The sequence below is a fragment of the Lithobates pipiens genome, unplaced genomic scaffold, assembly GCF_037356315.1.
Source record: "Lithobates pipiens isolate NorthernLeopardFrog02 unplaced genomic scaffold, aLitPip1_a1.2 Scaffold_3, whole genome shotgun sequence".
Classification (NCBI taxonomy): domain Eukaryota; kingdom Metazoa; phylum Chordata; class Amphibia; order Anura; family Ranidae; genus Lithobates; species Lithobates pipiens.
In genome coordinates, this window is record NW_027507790.1 from 32,365,595 (window position 1) to 32,388,845 (window position 23,251).

A 23,251-nucleotide genomic window follows, 5' to 3' on the forward strand; every position below is an offset into this window, starting at 1 on the left:
ACGTGAATGGTCCCAAAATAATGTCATAAGTGTCCGATCTGTCCACTGCAATGTCACAGTCACAATAAAAATCGCAGATCGCCGCCATTAGTAGTAAAAAATAAATAAACAAATAATAAAAATGATAAATCTATCCCCTATTTTGTAGACGCTATAACTTTTGCGCAAACCAATCAATATACGCTTATTGGGATTTTTTTTACCAAAAATATGTAGAACAATATATATAGGCCTAAACTGAGGGAAAAAATTGTTTTTTTTTTGTTTTGTTTTTAAAATGGGATATTTATTATAGCAAAAAGTAATAAATATTGATTGTGTTTTTTTTTTTTTGTTCATTTTTGTTAATTTGGTTACAACATCGCATGATTGCGCAATTGTCATTCAAAGTGTGACATCGCTGAAAGCTGAAAATTGGCCTGGGCAGGAAGGAGGTGAAAATGCCCTGTATTGAAGTGGTTAAACCAGGTATTGGTACTTTTGGCAGTGTGGGCAGGTGCCAAGTCCTGCTGGAAAATTAAACCAGCATCTCCAAGGCTGCTCAGCGGAGGGAAGCATGAAGTGTTCTATAATTCCCTGGTAGAGGGCTGCACTGACTTTGGACTTGATAAAACATAGTGGACCAACACCAACAGATGGCATGGCTCCACAAATCATCACAGACTGTGGACAATTTTGCATTTCATTTGGAAATCAAGGTCCCAGAGTCTGGAGGAAGAGTGAAGAGGCATAGAACTCAAGTTGCATGAGGTCCAGTTTCTACAATTACAGTCAGTGATGATTTGGGGAGCCGTGTCATCTGTTGATGTTGGTCCACTGTGTTTTATCAAGTCCAAAGTCAGTGCAGCCCAACCTGTGAGATGATCGCGCCAGGCCTGATTTGTTATATGTGTTAGGTTACTGACTGTGAGAAAGCAAAATGTAGGACAAGGTAAATAAATAGAGAATTAGTCTCAACATACACTGCAGTGCCTAAATGTATATAAATTCTCGAAACCAAACAAGAGTAATAAATGGCAAAACTGTATACTGATTCCTGTTGGCAACTGTTGGAAACAGCCACACCAATGCAGCAGTGCGGTAAAACATGGTGTTTCAACCCCCCTCAGGGGTGACACCATGTTTTACTGCACCAGATGACACCAACCCTAGTGACGCCACTGCCCTGATTGTCACCACGCTCACCAGAACTAGTGTTCCCATTGGAAGATTTCTCCTCTATTCCTGTGACAACCCAAAATGTGTGATTTTCTTTCACTCTTATGCTCTGTACACACGATCGGAATTTCAGCCAGCAAAAGACAGATGAGAGCTATTCATCGGAAAATGCAATCGTGTGTATGTGATCAGAATTTGGCTGGCCGAATTCCCGCCAGCAAAATTTGAGAGCGTGTTCACCATTTTTCAGACGGAAAAACGTTCTATCGGAAATTCCGATCGTGTGTATGCAATTCCAACGTGCAAAAACTCAGGCATGCTCAGATTCAACTACGAGATGGAAGCTATTGGCTACTGGCTATTGAACTTTATAAAATATGTGAAAAAAGGCTATGGGGGTACCTCACCCTAAATGACATTAACAAAAAAAGAGAGACTAACATAACGGACTATATCGGTACCTGAGAGGAATATACCACAAAAAAATTATTTGTCTACGGTAATACTTTATTATATACAAAGAGAAAAATATATATATATACAAAATGTTAAAAAATGGAGACACGTATTCATTCCAAACTTGATAGTCAAAATTGTACTTCATGTCATAAGAAAATGGTTGACACGTTTCGCAAATAGCTTCTTCAGATTCATATATATCATGACTTTTTAATCAAAAAAACCTTAAAAGTTAGAGACATGGGAGAAAAGAAATATCAATAAGCACATGCTTTAAATAAATATCATGAAAATCCAGGTATTTTATGACATTATTTTCATATGCAATATACATCTCTAGTTAGGCTCAAATTGTTAGACTTACATGTGTCCAACCACGTGACAACCAGGCCAACCTGGTAATCAGAAACGGTTTCTACCCCCAATGATGGGTATTGAACTTCCTTTTTCTAGTCCCGTCATACGCGTTGTACGCCACCGTGTTCTTGGCGGTCGGAATTTGGTGTGACCGTGTGTATGCAAGACAGCTTGAGTGGAATCCCATCGGAATTCCATTGGGAAAACCATTAGAGCTTTTTCCAACCAAAATTCTGATCGTGTGTATGCGGCATTAGTGATAACAGTAAACAGGAAAAATAGAAAGGGTGAATTTCCCTAATGGGGACACAGGCAGCAATAAAAACCTGACATAGTTCTATTTCCTCTCTGCTCTATCCAAAACTAGTAAAATGTCTTGCTGTTAATTGTACAAATAAGAGCAGTTAATTTTAAGGGGTTGCATACATTTTAGCACTTAGAAATGTGATTTTTTGTGAATATGAGCAATAATGTATTTTTTTCATATTTTCCAGAGCTTCACTTGTGTGATAACAGACTTGGGCTAAAAGGTGCCAAAGCGCTGTCAACAATGCTCGTGGAGAACGTTACTCTACAAAAGGTGTACCTGTCTGGAAATGAGTTTGATGACCGGGCAGCTCCCTGTTTTTCTGATGCTCTAATGAATAACCAGAAGGTGGAATGTATGGACCTCAGCCATAACAAGTTTGGAGATGGTTCAGGTATTGCCATTCTTGTAGGCACAGATTAAAACGTGGTGCTTGTTTATTCGCATACTTGTTAGCTGCATACTGTATGCAGTGACAAGTTTTTATATCATTTGGAATTACCCCAATTTCAGCCTGAATAACTTCTAAAATGCAGTCTGATTTTCAAAATCAGTGTTTCAACTGATAACCTACAATGTTTGCTCATTTGTGTCCTTATTCAGCTGTATGAAAATCAACATTTAAACAAGCACAGTCCAAACAGGACAATGTAAGTGAACTGGTTTGTGTTACAAGCAAAAAAACGGAGAGGGAGGGAGCAGGTCCTCGTCCAGAACGTTTCACAGCAGCTTCACAGGAGACTCCAAAGCTGTTAGCTCCAACAGATGTTCAGTGATAGGAAGGGAATGTGGCATGCAGTGAAGATTTTTTTCTAGCTAAACTTCAGCTTTAGGCCCATCTTACACAGGTGCCTCCATGGGATCCGTTTGCTCAAGGGGGAGATCGGGCAGATGACAGGTCCGTCAGGTAGATGACAGCTCAGTCACCACTTACTGAGCGGAGACAGACCCAGTCCCACTCTCTATGGGGAGATCGAGTGAAAACGGATCACCTGTTCATTTTATTTCGTTCATATCTGATCCGATCCGCCAGACGGATGCAAAAAAGAACCACCATCCGTTTGGATTTTGCAGACAGGATCAGTTCGGATAGCGGCGGATTTCAGCAAACATGTCACCACTGACATCCGCCACTCCATAGGGGTGAATGGAGGGTCCGTTCAGGTCTGCCTGAAAAACTGACAGGCGAACCTGATTGGACAGCCCGTGTGAAAGGGCCCCAAAGTAGAAATCTACTTCCTCCTCAATTCTAAGCCTGTTATATCTACCCTGTAAAGGAAAGATCTGTATACTTACCTATGCTGAGGGCGTTTCGATCTGGTCACATGATCAGGTTCCAGTACCAGCTCCAGTGTAGAGGAGAGATAGTCGACAGCAGCTGCAGAGCCTTGGCAGTATTGTCACTCATTGACTCACTATGGGGCATCAGTTGTCCCCCACTACACTAAAGCCGGGGTGCTGGAACCCGATCATTTGTCTCAGAATAGGTATAGGTAAGTAAACAGATCCTTCCTTTTGCAGGGTAGATATAACAGGCTTAGAATTGAGGAGGAAGTAGATTTCTACTTTGGGGCCCTTTCACATGGGCTGTCCAATCAGGTTCGCCTGTCAGTTTTTCAGGCAGACCTGAACGGACCCTCCATTCACCCCTATGGAGTGGCGGATGTCAGCGGTGACATGTTTGCTGAAATCCGCCGCTATCCGAACTGATCCTGTCTGCAAAATCCAGACGGATGGTGATAGAATGGGAGTGGGGGGGGGGGGAGTATAACTAAAGGCAAAACTTTTTTTAGTTTTGAATAGAGTACAGATTGACCTGTCAGTTTTTATTGCTGTCTGTGTCCTCGTTAAAGAGATTCATCCTCTCTACTTGTCCTATTTACCATTATCATTGAAAGTAAAATTGAAACTGAAACTGAAATTGAAAGTCAAAGTAAAAGAAAATCCCAAATTTTGTAATAGAAGGGAAATCTTCCAATGGGGACACTAGTTCTGATGACTTGTGGGTCCCCAAAGAATTCCTTTAATTTGCAGGGATTTCTCACTTCCTGTTTGGCATTGGGACAGGAAGTGAAAGGAAATCTTCGTAATGGGATACAGATAGCGAAAAAAATTCTGGCAGGGATTATAATCCTCTCTTGCTCTATCCAAAACAATCCTATAGTTTTACTTTAACCACTTGCCGCCCACCATATAGCAAAATGACGGTGGCAAAGTGGTTTTAATATCCTGACTGGACGTCATATGACGTGATCAGGATATTAAGCACCTGCGCGCCCCCGGGGGCGCGCATCGCAGCGATCATTGTTGCGGGATGTCAGGTGTCAGGAGACTCTTTACCATGTGATCAGCCGTGTCCAATCACGGCTGATCACAGTGGAAATAGGAAGAGCCGGTGATCGGCTTTTCCTCACTCGCGTCTGTCAGACGCGAGTAGAGGAGAGCCGATCGGCTGTTCCTCTGACAGGGGGGCTCTGTGCTGATCAATAATCAGCACAGCCCCCCCCCCCGAGGATGCCCTCACTGGACCACCAGGGATGCCACCAGACCACCAGGGATGCCCAGCAACAGTTATGCCCCCCTAGACCACCAGGGATGCCAGTCAGTGCCCACAATGGATGCCAATTAATGCCCATAATGGATGCCAATCAGTGCCCACAGTGAGCATCACTGATTGGCATGCATTATTGTTTGGCACTGATTGGCATTCATCCCTATACAATACTGTAGACCACAATGCCCATCCGTGCCGCCTATCAGTGCCCATCCATGCCACATATCAGTGCCCATCTATGCTGCCTATCAGTGCCCATCCATGCTGCCTATCAGTGCCCATCCATGCCCATCCGTGCCGCCTATCCATGCCCATCCATGCCACCCATCCATGCTAATCCATGCCACCTATCCATGACAATCCGTGCCACCTATCAGTGCCTATGTGTGCCACCTATCAGTGTCTATCTGTGTCGCATATCAGTGCCATCTATCAGTGCCACCTATCAGTGCCACTTCATTGATGCCACATCAATGGTGCCCATCAGTGCCGCCTTATCAGTGCCAGTCACTGCGGCCCCGTCAGTGCCCATCAGTGAAGGAGAAAACGTACTTATTTACAAAGTTTTGTAACTGAAACAAAAAAAATTTTTTTTTCTAAATTTTCGGCCTTTTTTTATTTGTTTAGCAGAAAATAAAAACCCCAGAGGTGATCAAATACCACCAAAAGAAAGCTCTATTTGTGGGAACAATATGATAAAAATGTAGATTGGGTACGGTGTAGCATGACGGCGCAATTGTCATTCAAAGTGCGACAGAGCTGAAAGCTCAACATTTGTCTGGGCAGGAAGGTGTATAAGTGCCCGGTATTGAAGTGGTTAAGTATAGTAAGTGCTTGACTGCATTTCACTTTAATGTAGATAATAGTGAAAATAAGGGACCACATGATTTGTATGTCAGCATATAGAGCCAATTTAAACCAGAATTGCACAGGAACACATGCAGTGTATACATGTGCTTCCTACGCATTCCCATGCAGCACAATTTTGCAGCCCATTCATTGAATAGGCTGTAAATGGCACCAGAATTTGGAAAAAGTTCTGCATGTACTACTTTAACAAATGCACCATACCAAATCGCATGGGCGATTATAATGCAGATCTTTTGGGTGCTATTAAGATTACATTGGCACCAGCATGCAGATTGTAAGAGTAATACGTTTGAACGCATTGCATTTCTGGTGTGAACTGGCTCGTAATCATAGAGATTACTTAGGATGATGAAGTGCTTATTTACAAAATGCAATAAAGCCTCTGTGATTTCTGTATTCCCCATTATTGACCTAATATCTTTTGAATAAGCAGCTTTTGGATTCATATGGAATTTAGAGCTTGTTGATTCAATTTGGGTCATTGCCAGAGCCCTTTGCAGTATTACATTTTTGTCTCCATGTCAGATGAATGCTTATCCATGACAAACTATAGGTCGTAGCCAACTACAACTCATGTCTGTAGTTTTGGTCTGTCCACATTACATCAAGTTTTACCAACTTCCCAGCTTTTAATGTGACTCTGTCTTGGGAAAAGTATGGCTGAACGTACCAAGTTAATCGAACGAACAATCGACTTGGGTACAACCAACCTGCCAAATCTTACATGCGATTATCGCTAGTGGCTGGTATAGCCACTAGCAATAAATAATCAATGTCTTCTCCTGGCAGGTACGACTTCCCCCTCTGGGAGAACACAATGAATCAGCAGGAGGAATTCCTCTGTCAACAATGTCAGTGTTGATGGGGGAATTCAATGCATGCAAAGCATTGAAGCCAAAATATTAGCAACAAAGGAACTAATATTCTCAAAAATATTTTTCTCAAGATATACTATAACCACTTGCTGATTGCTTCACGCTGATATACGTTGATAGAAGGGCTCATACAGGCAAACTAACGTACCTGTACGTGGCCCGTGGCAAGCTCCGCGAGTCGGGTCCTGCGTCCCGCGGATTCGATCGCCACTATATCAGCGATCGCCTCATGGAGAGGAAGAACGGGGAGATGCTAATGTAAACAAGCATCTCCTCGTTCTGCCTAGTGACAGTGTCACTGATCTCTGCTCCCTGTGTAATCGGGAGCAGAGATCAGTGACGTGTCACACGTAGCCACACTCTCCAGGGCACACTTAACATATACACTGCCCCCTAGTAGTTAACCCCTTCAATGCCAGAGTCATTTACACAGGAATCAGTGCATTTGTATAGCAATGATTGCAGTATAAATGATAATGGTCCCAAATGTGTCAAAAATGTCTGAAGTGTCCGCCATAATGTCGCAGTCACAATAAAAATCGCTGATTGCCACCATTACTAGTAAAAAAAAAATGTATTCATAAAATGAATAAAAATCCAATAAAACTATCCCCTATTTTGTAAACGCTATAACTTTTGTGCAAACCAATCAATAAATGCTTATTAGTTTTTTTGTTTTTTTTACCAAAAATATGTATAAGAATACATATCATCCTAAACTGAGGAAAAAAATTTTTTTATAGATTTTTGGGGGATATTTATTATAGCAAAATGTAAAAAATAATGCATATTTTTCAAAATTGTCGCTCTTTTTTTGTTTATAGCGCAAAAAATAAAAACTGCAGGGGTGATCAAATACCACCAAAAGAAAGCTCTATTTGTGGGAAAAAAAGGACATCAATTTTGTTTGGGAGCCACGTCGCACACCCGCACAATTGTCAGTTAAAGCGAAGCAGTGCCGAATCGCAAAAAGTGGTCTGGTCAGGAAGGGGGTAAATTCTTCCAGGGCTGAAGTGGTTAATTCGTTAGAAAAATGTTGTGCATAAAGGAAACCTGCACTGAGGAAGTATAGCGATTGCTGACCTCTCTATTTGAAAAAAGCTAGTTATCTGGTTGACATGATGAATCAAGGTTTCAAAACTTTCCCAGCTGCTGTTAAAAAAATATACAGATTAGAAGTTTTAAATGATATATATAAGGTCAGCACTAACTCAAATCAAATGAAAATGAACATTCAGCGCATTAAAAACACAATATTTCATAGTGATTAAACCAAAACAATTTTGAAAAAATCCTCAAAGAAAAGTCCAAACGCCAAAACCAAAGGGTCTGTTGGTGTAGGAGAAAAACAAACTCACCAGATAACTAATTATGGAAAACATTTGTAGTAATCGGATCCTTTGGAGAATACTAGACATCAAGGAGGGATAATCCTTTGCTTTAACACCATCTGCTGGTGTATCCTTAATCTTGTGTATTAGCAAAGCTTGGTAAAAGCAAAGTACATCACATAGCGCAATATATTGCTACAACCTGGTAAATTAAAATAGTGAAGTGCGCACTTACATTGTGGGGTGCTAATGAGTTAGCATCAACATGTACAGACAAAAAGCAGGGACAAGCACCATTCCTTGGCGTCTTTGCGTGCGTTCCAACACACCAGAGAGCGGAAACCAAGCATACCAAAAGTGACATCTGTGCGGGCGAGCGCGCAGCCTCAAAGATTAGAAGTTTTGACTGAAGTCCACTGATATTTCATACAATCAGGTCATAGCATATGTTAACAGTGCATTTTTAAAGCGCTAATAAAGCGCAGGTGGTTTAAAAAAAAAAAAAAAGAATTTCCTGCAAGACAATGTCATAATGCTCAGAAGCGAACGCACATGTTAGTCCCGCCCACATGTAAACGCCGTTTGAACCACACATGTGAGGTATCCCTGCGTACCTTAGCGCATGAGCAACAATTCTAGCACTAGATCTCCTCTAACTCTAAACATGTAACCTGTACAAAAATTTAAAGTGTGTCGCCTATGGAGATTTTTAATTACTGAAGTTTGGCGTCATTCCATGAGTGGGCACAATTTTAAAGCATGTTGGGTATCTATTTACTTGGCATAATATCATCTATCTAATTATAAAAAAATTGGGCTAACTTGGCTGTTTTGTTATTTTTTAAATCGTGAAACTGTTTTGTTTCCAAAAAAAAAACACATTTGAAAAATTGTTGCGCAAATACCGTGAGAGATAAAAAGTTGCAATGACTGCCATTTTATTCCCTAGAGTGTCTGCTAAAAAAAAAATATATATATATATATATATATATATATATATATATATATATATAGATAGATAGATATATATATATATATAGATATAGATAGATAGATATATTTGTATATATCTATATATATATATATATATATATATATATATATATATATATATATATATAAAGTTTGGGGGTTCTGAGTAATTTTCTAGCAAAAAAAAATGATTTTTACATGTAGGAGTGCCAGAATAGGCCCGGTATGTGCATTTTAGTGCACTAACGTGAAACAATGTTGTAGTTTGCTAGGCATATGAATTGGGGTGTGCTCAAAGTAAATGAGCCATAATAATATTAGTTCAGATTAGCACTGTCATATTAAATATATGTAAGCAGTGTGTAATATTCATTATCATCACTAGATGTCATTTGTGTACAATGGAGATCAGAGACTAACGTACCGTATCTATTTGAGTTTATGTTGATGCAATGTGACTGAATTTAGAAGCCAGGCATAAGACTACATTCACACCAGTGATAAAGACTGTTGTAAATTGTAGCGGCACAAATCTTTGGTTTACAGCTACGGATGAGAGCGGCAAGGTGCAGCCACTGGCCCCATTCACTGTAATAAAAGGTCACCGATGGCTATTCGCGGCTTTCCGCACAGCTATCGATTACTTACTGTGATGCACATTATTAGCTGCAGCCGCCAGCACCTAGCCGCTCTCATCCTCAGCTTTAAACAAAGATTCCCGCTACTACAGTTTGCACCGGCCTTAATTACTAGTGTGAATGTGGCCTTATTCTGCTTCTGGCTTTATTCCCAGTTTAATTTCTCATCTGATTTAAAGAGACCCAGTCAGCAGACCATTCATTTCAACAACAATCTTCCTTTAAGTATATATATTTATTAAACATATTTTAGACATTTTATTTACCTGTTAAATCCTCAATTTTGGCATTACCATCTTGATTGTGGCATCAACAGCCTGTGCAGACACAAGTGACTCTCTTTAGTAGTTCCCATTGCTCCTCCCCAGCTTCTACATACAAGGTTATGTAGGTTGCTCAGGGGTGGGGCAAAGGAGCTTGGTTAGCAAGGACCGCTATTAGATAGAGAGAGGAATATGACTTCCAAGGAGGGAGGGGACTGGGCTAGGGAATTGACTGAATGCCTAAAGTAGTCAAATTTGCAAGCAAGCTCAGTGGCACATTGCAGATCAAGTAAAAAATATATATATTAGGGCCCATTCACACTGTTGCTGAGTTTCCCTTTCTTCCTGTCTGATTAAAGAATTATCAGTAGGACAAAGAATGAGGGATAATCTCTCTAACAGATTCCTGGATAACAGTAGAAACTATCTAACCTCTGTCCACTTTATGTAAAACCAAGAAAAAAAGTTTGGGCTTGGGCTGGAAATACACTTTAAGTTGCCTAGGTATCTAATTATTTTGACATGTTTTTCACTGAAGATATCTCCTGCTATTATGCATTCATATCATTATTGGTTTGAATTCAGGTTTGTAAATGATTGATTTTAAAGGTTACCTACCATGAAAGGAGCATGTGTGCTGCCACTGACATTTATTACAGTAATTTTCTATATAATGTTGTTAATTTACGCAGCAATTTATAAGCTAACCATTCACATCAATCCCTGCCCCCAAGGAGCTTAAAATCGAAGGGGTCTGCCAATTAAACTACTAGCATGTCTTTGGCATGTGGGAGGGAACTGTCCCTGGTTTTACTGAGGCTGGCAACCCTGATGGGGCCCCCTAGTGGCTCGGGGCCCTCGGCCAGTGCCCGAGTGGCCCAATGGTCAGTCCGCCCCTGGTAGTGCTGTTTGTTTCCAATCTCCTCAATATAGCTAGCGTAATCACAAAGATTAGGGCTGTTACGCTAGACATCCCGTTTGTCAATGCCTCTTCAAAACAAAGTCTCTTTTTATTATTTTCCCTCACCCCTTCTCTCAACCCACAAACAGAAATGTAACATGCAAAATGCATAGCAATTTAATGTACATAAAAAGGTTTGTTAAAATATGCATCAACATGCAAAAAAATGCATGTCCATGGCACATCCATTTTTTCAAGCATTTTTATACTTTAATGCACATTTGTGTGAACAGGCCCTAATCGGTCAGCTAGCATTTTTAGAAAGAAGTCAGCAAAAGCAGCCCCATATCTCTCTCTGGAAAGCTTTATTTTATATTATAATCTGCACACTAATTGTGCTTCTTTCTTGACATTTAGGTGAAATTTTGGGAGCTGCCATTGCTGAAAATACAGGCATGTTGGAGATGAATCTTAGCTGGAATCAGTTTCGTGGGAAGGAAGCTGTCGCCATTGCCAAGGGCTTAGGGGTAAGAAAAATAAATGTTTATTCAACAGGCATGTCGATCTCATGGACTCTTTCTCAGGGATAAATATCGCAAGTTACCATTATTTATATCATTACCCAAGTGCTGTATTTCTGGAATTTGGCTCCCTGTAGATTCACTGCAGCCCCAGTTTCCTTTGAGTCAAATGTGTCTGATCTAGAGAATCCTGCATTCTAAATTAGTATTAAAATAAAGCTAATGAGCCCTGTACTGACCTATACAGTGAGGCCCTGCAAAATGTAATTGTTTCTAAAGGATATTTTTTAACTTAAAATAATAAACAAGTTATAATCACCTGCTTTGTGCAGTGGTATCGCATAGAGCGCCCCAAATCACTTCTTCGGGGGTCCTCCACCAGCGCTCTTAGCTCCTCCTCTTCTGTGTCTGCTCCCATAGCAAGCCACTTGCTATAGAGACAGAGGTGTGGCCTCACTCCATAGACACACACAGCCCAGCTCAGCTCCGCCCCTGCTCACAGGATTTGATTGACAGCAGCAGGAGCCAATGGCTCCCGCTGCTGCCTGATCCTCCTGTGAGAAGAGAAAGACAAGAGAGAAGATCTGCAGATGGGCACAATGCTGGATCAATATAGGACTCAGGTAAGTGGCAAAATGTTTGTTACCCTAATGCAGGGAAGACGTTAAGTGCTATTAGATTAATGAAAATTGCTTTAAAAATATGGTAAATGCTACACGGTCCAGAATGCTTAGGAACATTTCCATTAATAGGCTATATTATATGAAAATAATTATTCTGTTGGGTCTAAAAGGTGTCAGTCTGTGCTAGTGGAAGCACAGGAAAAAAAAATGTCATACCCACTGCCATCATCTGTATTAAACGACAGTATTGAACATCGTACCTTTCTATTTGCTGCCTAGCCTCCCGGTACAAGCATAACATTTATCAGCCACAGTGTTTCTTCCGTTACAATCTGCCACTTGCTCCTTCGAGAAGACAATTTGTAGCTATAGAGAGAAAGCAGTTTATTTATTTAAATGGCATGCCAGCCATAGTGAATAAGTACTTTATTTGTTTTAATGCATGTGCAATACTTTTTTGGCTCTATAAATGACTAAAGTAAATAAATCCCCCAAAATATATGAGCTTTTTGTTTACACTGAAATAAGGAGATTTATTTTTTAATGCCAGGGTACATTATTATTCATTACCAGCATGGCTGGCGGACTGTAATGATGTATTAGGAGGATTCCAAAAAACTTCCCTTTGACTTTGCTACATTAGCCTGTGATAATAGTTTAATGCTTACAAATCAAAGCCCTTGGCTTTGTTTCTTTCTTTTTTAACTAAGGTAGATTAAACGTATTTATCATCATTTGTGCCTGTAAGTATTTGCTTTGGAGGGATACTTAATATATTTCCTTGTAGGTGGCTGGTGCCTAAATGTCTCTCCTAAACTATGTCTCCTATATCTTGCCTGAAGCTGAAGAGGCAGATTTACTTTCAATTTGTAAATAAATTTGGGACATGTATATAATAGCACCAATAATAATCTATGTCAATTGCAAAAGACATCGTTCCAGAAGGCATTTCATCAATTCCAAATTGAATAAAGGTTTTCATGATACTCGATTCATGTTTGACCTGAGTGATTGTCAGTCAGGTACCTTTTTAAATAAAGCAAAATAATTGCATTAGAGGATAAAGATGGAAGCTGCTGTTCAACAACCAGGGCTGTGAATAAAGGGGTACCACCGGTCCTCCTGTACTAGGCCAAGGCCAGCAGAGGGGCCCAGGCAACAGGGTGAATCATATGTGGGCAGGGAGGGTGATCGGCAGCTGACGGATCACTCACTGTATTCATGCATAACTGAAGCATTGTAAATTGTGTTTATTTGGATGGGGGGGGGGGGGGGGTCCTGTCAGGTTGGCTGTATGGGGCCCCATAGTTTCTAACAGCAGCCCTGTCAACAGCCACTGAGCTATAGGTCCTGTGGCAGTGACATAACTCACATTGGTTCAGATTTACTTTCATGTACTGCAGTTTATGCTTCTTGAGTGATATGTACATATTTTATTTCTACATAAATAAAATATTGTTTTCCATTCAGCTTTATGTAAATTCCAGTTTGCAAGGGCTCCGGTTGGTGAGTGGGGAGGTGGAGAATTATGAAGAAGTTTCTGTAATTTAGAGGGTAGACTATCAAGTGAACCTCTTACTTTCACCTGCAGGCACCGCTAAGTCCTCAACAACCAGTGATATCACCAGCCCTATTCACTTACATGTCTGGGAATCCCCAGTAATGTAAGCAAATGGGGTGGGGTGATGGTGACATCACTAAGCAGCAGATATGGCCATGTCCATATTTGGTCAGTGATGTTACCCCCACACCCTTGTATATAAACATAATGGCAGCAATGGAGAGGTCTAATGTCCGACATGAGCAGACAGATCAGCCTATCAATGTGCTCTATTCTCTTGTTGATCAGTGGGTGGTGTTCATCGTAATTTATGCTGGATTTACAATGCTGTATTTTTTTTGGGGGGGGGGGGGGGTTTAATTTTTTTTAATAAAGTATTTGTCAAAAACCCCTTGTGCAAAAGTAACGCCAGATATCTGGGGGTTACTTTATATTAAGAGGGCTTCCAGATTTTGATAAGTTCCTGCTGCACCCCCAAAAACACTGGACCAGGATTGTGAGGAAGAGGCACTTATTCTTATCCCCTCCCCTCCCCCACCATGTTTTTCCAATCCCTTGGCTATTTAGTCTTAAAAATGTAGAAACTTAATTTTACAGATTCAGTACCCAATATCTTCAACAGGGTTTGGATCTGGCATCCAAACTTTTTATATGTTTAGTAGAACCTCCTCGAACCAGACCCAAACCAAAAAGTGAAAGTAAAAGAAAATCTCAAATTTTGGGTTGTCACTTCTTGTTTTGGCTATTGGACCGGAAGTGAAAGGAAATCTCCTAGATGGGACACAGAAGACAAAAAATAATCTGACAGGGGTTATGACCCTCCCTTACTCTATCTATGAAAAAAAAAAGTTTTGCTCTATAGTTCTTCTTGTTTTGGACAGGGTAGAGATAGATTAGAACGCCCGTCAGTTTTTATTGCTGTCTGTGTCCCCGTTAAGGAGATCCACCTTCTCTATTTGTTTCAATTTACCATTATCATCGAAAGTGAAAGTAAAAAAAAAATACATATGGGTTGTCCCCAGAAAAGTAATAAAGGGGAAATCTCCCAATGGGGACACTAGTTCTGGTGACCTGGGGGGTCCCCAAGGAATTCCCTTAATTTGCAGGGATTTCCTTTCACTTCCTGTTTGGCTATGGGATAAATCTGACAGGGTTTACTACCCACCTTTGCTTTATCCAAAATGGAAAAAAAAAACAAAAAAACATTTGCCTATAGTCCTACTTTAAGTACTTTCCTTTTCATTTACATACAGTATTATTCATACTCATTGTTTTCTTTAACAGGCAAATATTTTCTTAAAAGTTCTGGATCTTTCATACAATGGATTTGGCAATGATGGTGCCTCTGCTTTAGGAGAAGCTCTGAAGATTAATAATGTTTTAGAAGAACTAAATATAAGGTAATCAATAAGCATAAACACTTGCACGAAATTTGGGGCTATGCAGGTGTCCTGATCAGACCAAACTGAACATGTTTGGGATTCCTTGCCCAAACCAGTGGATGTACAGTGTTGGCCTAACCATGTGTTTTAATTTTGCGACAGCAGTAAACTGCATAGAATGGGGAGTTCTTAAATTTGTAAAGCTTCCCCCCACTGACTGATATGTTTTTAGATTTTGTTTCCCCATAACCGTTGCACTATAGTCACATAAATGAGCCTATTGTGGACAATGGAAAAAGAGATGATAGCTACTTGTATACTGTCCTAGCAGTGGAGAAAGTAATAATAATTATTATGTTCCCAAGAATGCTAGTTTAAGTTAGTCTTGTGCTGCTTCACATGCCCAATACAGGCAAAAGAAGCCCAATAGGAAAATGGTAGGCTATTTTAGTGCTCTTCTTTTGAAATGAAAAATAGATGAAGTGTAAATGGCACATTAGATATTTTGAGCATAGGGGTATCTGGAAATTCTCTTTTATTCACACTTGGGAAAATGTATGGTGGAGTTCGGTCCAATTTACTAATATTTTACTAAGCTCTGCATGACTTTTCTGTGTATCTTGTGTTTGCAGCAACAATCGTATTTCTTTACAAGGAGCTGTACGTTTTGCATTGTGTCTTAAAGAAAACAAAACTTTAAAAGTACTAAAGGTAAGAAAAGTCTGTACATTGTATATGGTGACAAACTGCATATGTATTTCTAATACCAAAGACATATAAAGTTATACATTTAACTTTCTGCTACTAAAAGTACTTTTTTTCTCACACAACCAACTGCATTAGGACAAATTTTTGATGTACTGCAAACTGCAGGATTTAGATTTAGTTAAATATAACCACATTTTTTACTTGTACTTTACTTTGTATTCTTACATAATATCTTCTGTGCCTTTTTAGGAAGCATCACATTTTTTTTATAATTACAGAATGTATTACTTATCAGAATTTTTGAGTGATTGGACAGTTGATACAAAGAATGAATTTATAGCTCTATTTCAAATGATTTGCAAGTGTAAATAGATACATTTTGTGTTAACTGAAAATGATACTACAATTGTAAAAAAAAGTGTTACAACCGGTGTTTGCAGATGGCCAGAAATCCAATGCAGAGTGAAGGTTGCTTTGCCATTCTAAAGTCTATCCAGGCAAATTCAGAGTCGGCTATAGAGTCATTGGATTTCTCTGTAAGTATGTCGATCTGATTAATATAACATGCTGGAACCCATTGTGATCAACACTGTGGATGTTGTGATTTCCCAAGGTGTCCTAACATTATACCAACCCCAACCAGCCCCATTATACCCATTATACCAACACCAACCAGTTATTACAGAAAGCATTGAATTAGATTAGATCAGATAAAGATTAGATTTGATTATATTATTATTGAAAAGTAAAAATCAGTTAATGTTTGACCAACATATTGAAGAATTGCTTTACCTAGCCACGTTCTCTTTTTCACCACTACTCAATCAATTCACCTGTGTCCAAATGTTTCTCTCTTCACTGGAATTACAGACTATCATGGGCATAGGGGGTCCCGGAAGACCAAGTTTTATATAATCTTATTGCATTTTTCCACTTAGCTCTAGTGATGGACGAACTTCCGACGGGACGTTTCGCGAACGCGAAACGCGAACGGGCACAAACGTTCGCGAAAACGACCGTTCGCCGCGGGCTCCATTGACTTCAATGGGAGGCGAATTTCGCAAACCTTTAGGTCGAATTTGCGGCCACGGGGTAATTATTAGGGGGTAGCACGTAGTCCCACCACCTGGACAATAGCATAATACATGTATGAGGTGAATTTGGGATCGATAACTACAAGCATTTTTTTTTTATTTGGGAAATTGTTCTGACAATTCAGGACTATGGAGCTAATGAAGGCAATGGAGGAGAGGGAAGGTCAGGGACCAGGGTAGGCAAACAAGAGGGTGCAGGAGATACAGAGCACTGACAGCAGCACCGTAATACAGAGCACTGACATCAGCACCGTGACATACAGCGCTGACAGCAGCTCCGTGACATACAGCGCTGACAGCAGCTCCGTGACATACAGCGCTGACAGCAGCTCCGTGACATACAGCGCTGACAGCAGCTCCGTGACATACAGCGCTGACAGCAGCTCCGTGACATACAGCGCTGACAGCAGCACCGTGACATACAGCGCTGACAGCAGCTCCGTGACATACAGCGCTGACAGCAGCTCCGTGACATACAGCGCTGACAGCAGCTCCGTGACATACAGCACTGACAGCAGCTCCGTGACATACAGCGCTGACAGCAGCTCCGTGACATACAGCGCTGACAGCAGCACCGTGACATACAGCGCTGACAGCAGCTCCGTGACATACAGCGCTGACAGCAGCTCCGTGACATACAGCGCTGACAGCAGCTCCGTGACATACAGCACTGACAGCAGCTCCGTGACATACAGCGCTGACAGCAGCTCCGTGACATACAGCGCTGACAGCAGCACCGTGACATACAGCGCTGACAGCAGCTCCGTGACATACAGCGCTGACAGCAGCTCCGTGACATACAGCGCTGACAGCAGCTCCGTGACATACAGCGCTGACAGCAGCTCCGTGACATACAGCGCTGACAGCAGCTCCGTGACATACAGCGCTGACAGCAGCTCCGTGACATACAGCGCTGACAGCAGCACCGTAAGCAGCCCCAGGAGGAAGTCAGCACAGCACAGGGATGGTGTGATCCCCTCATAATAAGAACCCCCAGGAGGAAGTCAGCACAGCACAGGGATGGTGGGAGCCCCTCATAATAAGAACACCCAGGAGGAAGTCAGCACAGCACAGGGATGGTGGGAACCCCTCATAATAAGCAGCCCCAGTAGAAATATGACACCGCTCAACCTCTTCAAAGAGGAGGGTAGGGGCATATAGTACGGTGTGCTTTTTTGGGTCAGGGAAGTGAGCCAAATGAATTAAGAAGGTCTGTGTGCTTGATTCCAAAAATTGTTTATAGACATATACATGGTCTACTGATCACATGTGTTGAATTCCTCCGAGATCCATGCCTCATTCATTTTTAGAAATGTGAGGTAGTTAACACTGTGGTGAGCTAGGCGAGTACGCTTATCGGTCACAATCCCCCCTGCTGCGCTGAACGTCCTTTCGGACAGGACACTGGATGAGGGGCAAGCCAACAGTTCGATTGCAAATTGGGCAAGCTCTGGCCAGAGGTCAAGCCTGCCCACCCAGTAGTCTAGGGGTTCATCACTCCTCAGAGCGTCCACATCGGCCGTTAACCCAATGTAGTCGGACACCTGACGGTCTAGGCGTTCCCTGATGCTGGATCCGGATGACACCTGTCGATGGGTCGGCTGAAAGAATGACCTCATATCCGAAGTCACCAACACATCTTCAAACCGGCCTCTTCTTGCAGGCGCTGTTGGATTGGTACCCGCAAATCCTTCTCTGGGAGTGGGAATTGCTCCTCTGCCAGCGCACGCAAAAGCAGAATGCAGCATTTCTCGAAGCAAGGCCTGGAAGTGCTGCATTCTGACAGCCCTCTGCGACGGCGGTAACATTTCCGCCATTTTGTGTTTGTACCGGGGGTCTAAGTACGTTGCCACCCAGTACTGGTCCTTGACCCTCATGCTTTTTATACGGGGGTCCCTATTAAAACACTGGAGCATGAAGGCCCCCATTTGCACTAAAGTGGAAGCGGTGTGGTGGCCTGGCTCCTGCTCATCATCCAGGATAATGTCGTCCTCTTCATTCTCCTCTCCCCATCCTCGCACAACAGGGATCCCAGAAAGGTTTAAAGCATGCTCTTCTTGCTCCTGCTCATCCGCCCCGGCACCATCCTCCTCTGACTCCTCATCAGACTCCTGTTGTTGACTTGTCTCAGATAGAGTAGCCCCCCCTGGGAATTCATCCAGCATTGCGACTTCCTCATCTTCCCGCTCCTGCTCCTCCACAGCCTGATCAATGACACGACGCAATGCACGCTCCAGAAAGAAGGCATAAGGTACCATGTCACTGATGGCGCCATGGCTGCGACTGACCAGTTTGGTGATCTCCTCAAATGGCCGCAGAAGTCTGCATGTGTCGCGCATGAGCAGCCACTGGCGCGGTGAAAAAAAACCCAGCTCCCCAGAACCGTTTCTTTCGCAGAGTTCATACAGGTAGACGTTAACTGCACGTTTCTGCTGGAGCAGCCTATCAAGCATATAGAAGGTTGAGTTCCATCGCGTCGGGCAATCGCAAATAAGACGTCTGACCGGCAGATGGTGTCGCCGCTGAATGTCAGCAAGGCGAGCCATGGCCGTGTAAGATCTTCTGAAATGGGCCGAGATTTTCCTTGCCTGCCGCAAGATGTCCTGGACCCCAGGGTATTTGACAAGGAATCGCTGCACGACCAAGTTTAAGACGTGTGCCATGCACGGCACGTGCGTGATTTTGCCCTGTTTCAATGCGCTAAGCAGATTGGCACCGTTGTCACACACCACTTTACCAACTGTCAAATTGAGCGGTGTTAGCCACTCATCTGCCTGTGAACGCAAAGCTGAAAGGAGTGCCGGGCCAGTGTGGCTCTTTGCTTCCAGGCACAACAGACGCAGCACGGCATGGCAACGTCTCACCTGGCATGTGGAATAGGTTCTGGGGAGCTTGGGCGGTGCAGTGGAAGAGACGCTAGCAGCGGAAAAGGAGGAGGCAGCTGAGGAGGAGAGGGAGGAGGATGGAGTAGGAGGAGGAGAAGAAGAGTCAGGCCTGCATGCAATCCGTGGCGGTAAAACCAAATCTACACGGGTGCCACGGGTTACATGCTTGACGGCCGTCAGAAGGTTCACCCAGTGGGCAGTAAAACTGATATACCTTCCCTGCCCGTGTTTGCTAGACCACGTGTCTGTGGTCAGATGTATCTTGGCACCGACACTGTGTGCCAGAGATACATTCACTTGCCGCTGAACATGGCCATATAGCTCTGGGATGCCCTTCTCTGAGAAATACTTCCTTCCTGGGACCTTCCATTGTGGTGTTCCAATGGCCACAAATTTGCGAAAGGCCTCCGAGTCCACCAGTTTATATGGCAGTAGTTGGCGGGCTATGAGTTCTGACAAGCCAGCCGCCAACCGTTGGGCAAGAGGGTTATCCGGCGTCATCATTTTTTTACGCTCAAACATTAGGCCCACGGAAGCCTGCCTTTTTGCAGAAAAATGTGAGCTTGGCGTGATGGAAGGTGGAGTGGAGGACAATTGTGAGGAGAGAGGAGAAGGAGAAGTAGAAGACGAGGCTGGACGGTGAGAGCCTGCAGTGTGGCTTTGTGTGTTCCGTTGCTCCCACTGGGCTCGGTGATGGCTGCTCATGTGCCTTCTTAAGGCGGTCGTCCCTAGGTGAGTATTGGGCTTACCGCGACTAACGCGTTGACTGCAAAGATTGCAGATGGCAACGCTATTGTCAGCAGCGGACACGTTAAAAAAAGCCCACACTGCGGAGCCATGTGCCGGTGTCCTGGGAGCGCCAGATGTGACCGTACATGGTCGATGACTCGCTCCTGATACATTTGCAGTCTGCTTTGTCCCTGCTGTGCAATGTAAGTCATTGCTGCTTCTCCTCCCTATCTGCTGGTCCATATCTCCCTCTGAACTCCCCTCCTCTTCCTCTCTTGTGGGCACCCACGTGACATCACTAGACACGTCATCATCAACGTCACCTTCCCCACCGCTATAAGTAGAGTAGGCAGCAACACCGGGGACCAACCTCCTCCTTGGGCTGATCTGGGTACTGGCGTCAGACTGCTGAGTAGCGCTTGTTGCTACCTCCTCTTCCTGATCCAATACCAAGAGTGGCTGCGCATCAGAAATGTCCTCTTGATATGGATCGGAAAATAATTCCAGTGACTCAAGCGGAAGGTATGTGGTGGTGGTGGTGGTGGTCGTGTTGTTGGTGGTAGTGTCTTTGGGGGTGCACATAGCAGAGAGTGAAGAAGAGGGTGCAGATCGAGAGGATGAGGAGGGTGCAGAAGAGTAAGGCTGAGCGAGCCACTCAACCAAGTCTGGTGCATCCTTTAAAGTAATTGAACGCACCTTCTGCAACTTCCCACTTTGGCTCAAGCCTGTTGCTCCTGCCCTACCCCTACCACCCCTGCGGAAGGGCCTGCCTCTTCCTCTGCATGTCATTTTTTAAATGACCCTGTGACAAAACTCTTAGTCCCTATACCGCTGAAGGACTGCTGCAGTATAGGTGAGCGGTCAGCAGTGGTGCACGTCAACCCTATCTATTGTGGACCTATAGCGGTCCTTACAGAACAGCAGACTGTACCGCACTCAAGCCTATGTACCGTAGCACCCTATACCAAGTTACCAGTCCTTATAAGAACTTTTGTGGACCAAGCAGGTTGTGTATTAGTGTTTAGCAGACTGTACGTCAGTCCCTATACCGCTGAAGGACTGCTGCAGTATAGGGCAGCGGTCAGCAGTGGTGCACGTCAACCCTATCTATTGTGGACCGATAGCGGTCCTTACAGAACAGCAGACTGTACCGCACTCAAGCCTATGTACCGTAGCACCCTATACCAAGTTACCAGTCCTTATAAGAACTTTTGTGGAACAAGCAGGTTGTGTGTTAGTGATTAGCAGACTGTACGTCAGTCCCTATACCAATGAAGGACTGCTGCAGTATAGGGCAGCGGTCAGCAGTAGTGCACGGCAACCCTATGTATTGTGGACCGATAGCGGTCCTTACAGAACAGCAGACTGTACCGCACTCAAGCCTATGTACCGTAGCACCCTATACCAAGTTACCAGTCCTTATAAGAACTTTTGTGGAACAAGCAGGTTGTGTGTTAGTGATTAGCAGACTGTACGTCAGTCCCTATACCAATGAAGGACTGCTGCAGTATAGGGCAGCGGTCAGCAGTAGTGCACGGCAACCCTATGTATTGTGGACCGATAGCGGTCCTTACAGAACAGCAGACTGTAACGCACTCAGGCCTATGTACCGTAGCACCCTATACCAAGTTACCAGTCCTTATAAGAACTTTTGTGGACCAAGCAGGTTGTGTGTTAGTGATTAGCAGACTGTACGTCAGTCCCTATACCAATGAAGGACTGCTGCAGTATAGGGCAGCGGTCAGCAGTAGTGCACGGCAACCCTATGTATTGTGGACCGATAGCGGTCCTTACAGAACAGCAGACTGTAACGCACTCAGGCCTATGTACCGTAGCACCCTATACCAAGTTACCAGTCCTTATAAGAACTTTTGTGGACCAAGCAGGTTGTGTGTTAGTGATTAGCAGACTGTACGTCAGTCCCTATACCAATGAAGGACTGCTGCAGTATAGGGCAGCGGTCAGCAGTAGTGCACGGCAACCCTATGTATTGTGGACCGATAGCGGTCCTTACAGAACAGCAGACTGTAACGCACTCAGGCCTATGTACCGTAGCACCCTATACCAAGTTACCAGTCCTTATAAGAACTTTTGTGGACCAAGCAGGTTGTGTGTTAGTGATTAGCAGACTGTACGTCAGTCCCTATACCAATGAAGGACTGCTGCAGTATAGGGCAGCGGTCAGCAGTAGTGCACGGCAACCCTATGTATTGTGGACCGATAGCGGTCCTTACAGAACAGCAGACTGTACTGCACTCAGGCCTATGTACCGTAGCACCCTATACCAAGTTACCAGTCCTTATAAAAACTTTTGTGGACCAAGCAGGTTGTGTGTTAGTGTTTAGCAGACTGTGCGTCAGTCCCTATACCGCTGAAGGACTGCTGCAGTATAGGGCAGCGGTCAGCAGTAGTGCACGGCAACCCTATGTATTGTGGACCGATAGCGGTCCTTACAGAACAGCAGACTGTAACGCACTCAGGCCTATGTACCGTAGCACCCTATACCAAGTTACCAGTCCTTATAAGAACTTTTGTGGACCAAGCAGGTTGTGTGTTAGTGATTAGCAGACTGTACGTCAGTCCCTATACCAATGAAGGACTGCTGCAGTATAGGGCAGCGGTCAGCAGTAGTGCACGGCAACCCTATGTATTGTGGACCGATAGCGGTCCTTACAGAACAGCAGACTGTAACGCACTCAGGCCTATGTACCGTAGCACCCTATACCAAGTTACCAGTCCTTATAAGAACTTTTGTGGACCAAGCAGGTTGTGTGTTAGTGATTAGCAGACTGTACGTCAGTCCCTATACCAATGAAGGACTGCTGCAGTATAGGGCAGCGGTCAGCAGTAGTGCACGGCAACCCTATGTATTGTGGACCGATAGCGGTCCTTACAGAACAGCAGACTGTAACGCACTCAGGCCTATGTACCGTAGCACCCTATACCAAGTTACCAGTCCTTATAAGAACTTTTGTGGACCAAGCAGGTTGTGTGTTAGTGATTAGCAGACTGTACGTCAGTCCCTATACCAATGAAGGACTGCTGCAGTATAGGGCAGCGGTC

General features: G+C 43.4%; 1 protein-coding gene across 2 annotated transcripts in view; it reads left to right on the plus strand.

Annotated features, from left to right (window-relative positions):
• The window catches only part of LRRC74B (leucine rich repeat containing 74B), a 69,894-nt gene that overhangs the window by 16,843 nt on the left and 29,800 nt on the right, over positions 1-23,251 (plus strand). For both annotated transcript variants that reach the window (XM_077461420.1, XM_077461421.1), the window contains exons 5-9: positions 2,469-2,675; positions 11,103-11,212; positions 14,675-14,790; positions 15,405-15,483; positions 15,921-16,016. In XM_077461420.1, the coding sequence (XP_077317546.1) occupies positions 2,469-2,675; positions 11,103-11,212; positions 14,675-14,790; positions 15,405-15,483; positions 15,921-16,016 (608 nt within the window). The remainder of the gene's footprint in view (positions 1-2,468; positions 2,676-11,102; positions 11,213-14,674; positions 14,791-15,404; positions 15,484-15,920; positions 16,017-23,251) is intronic.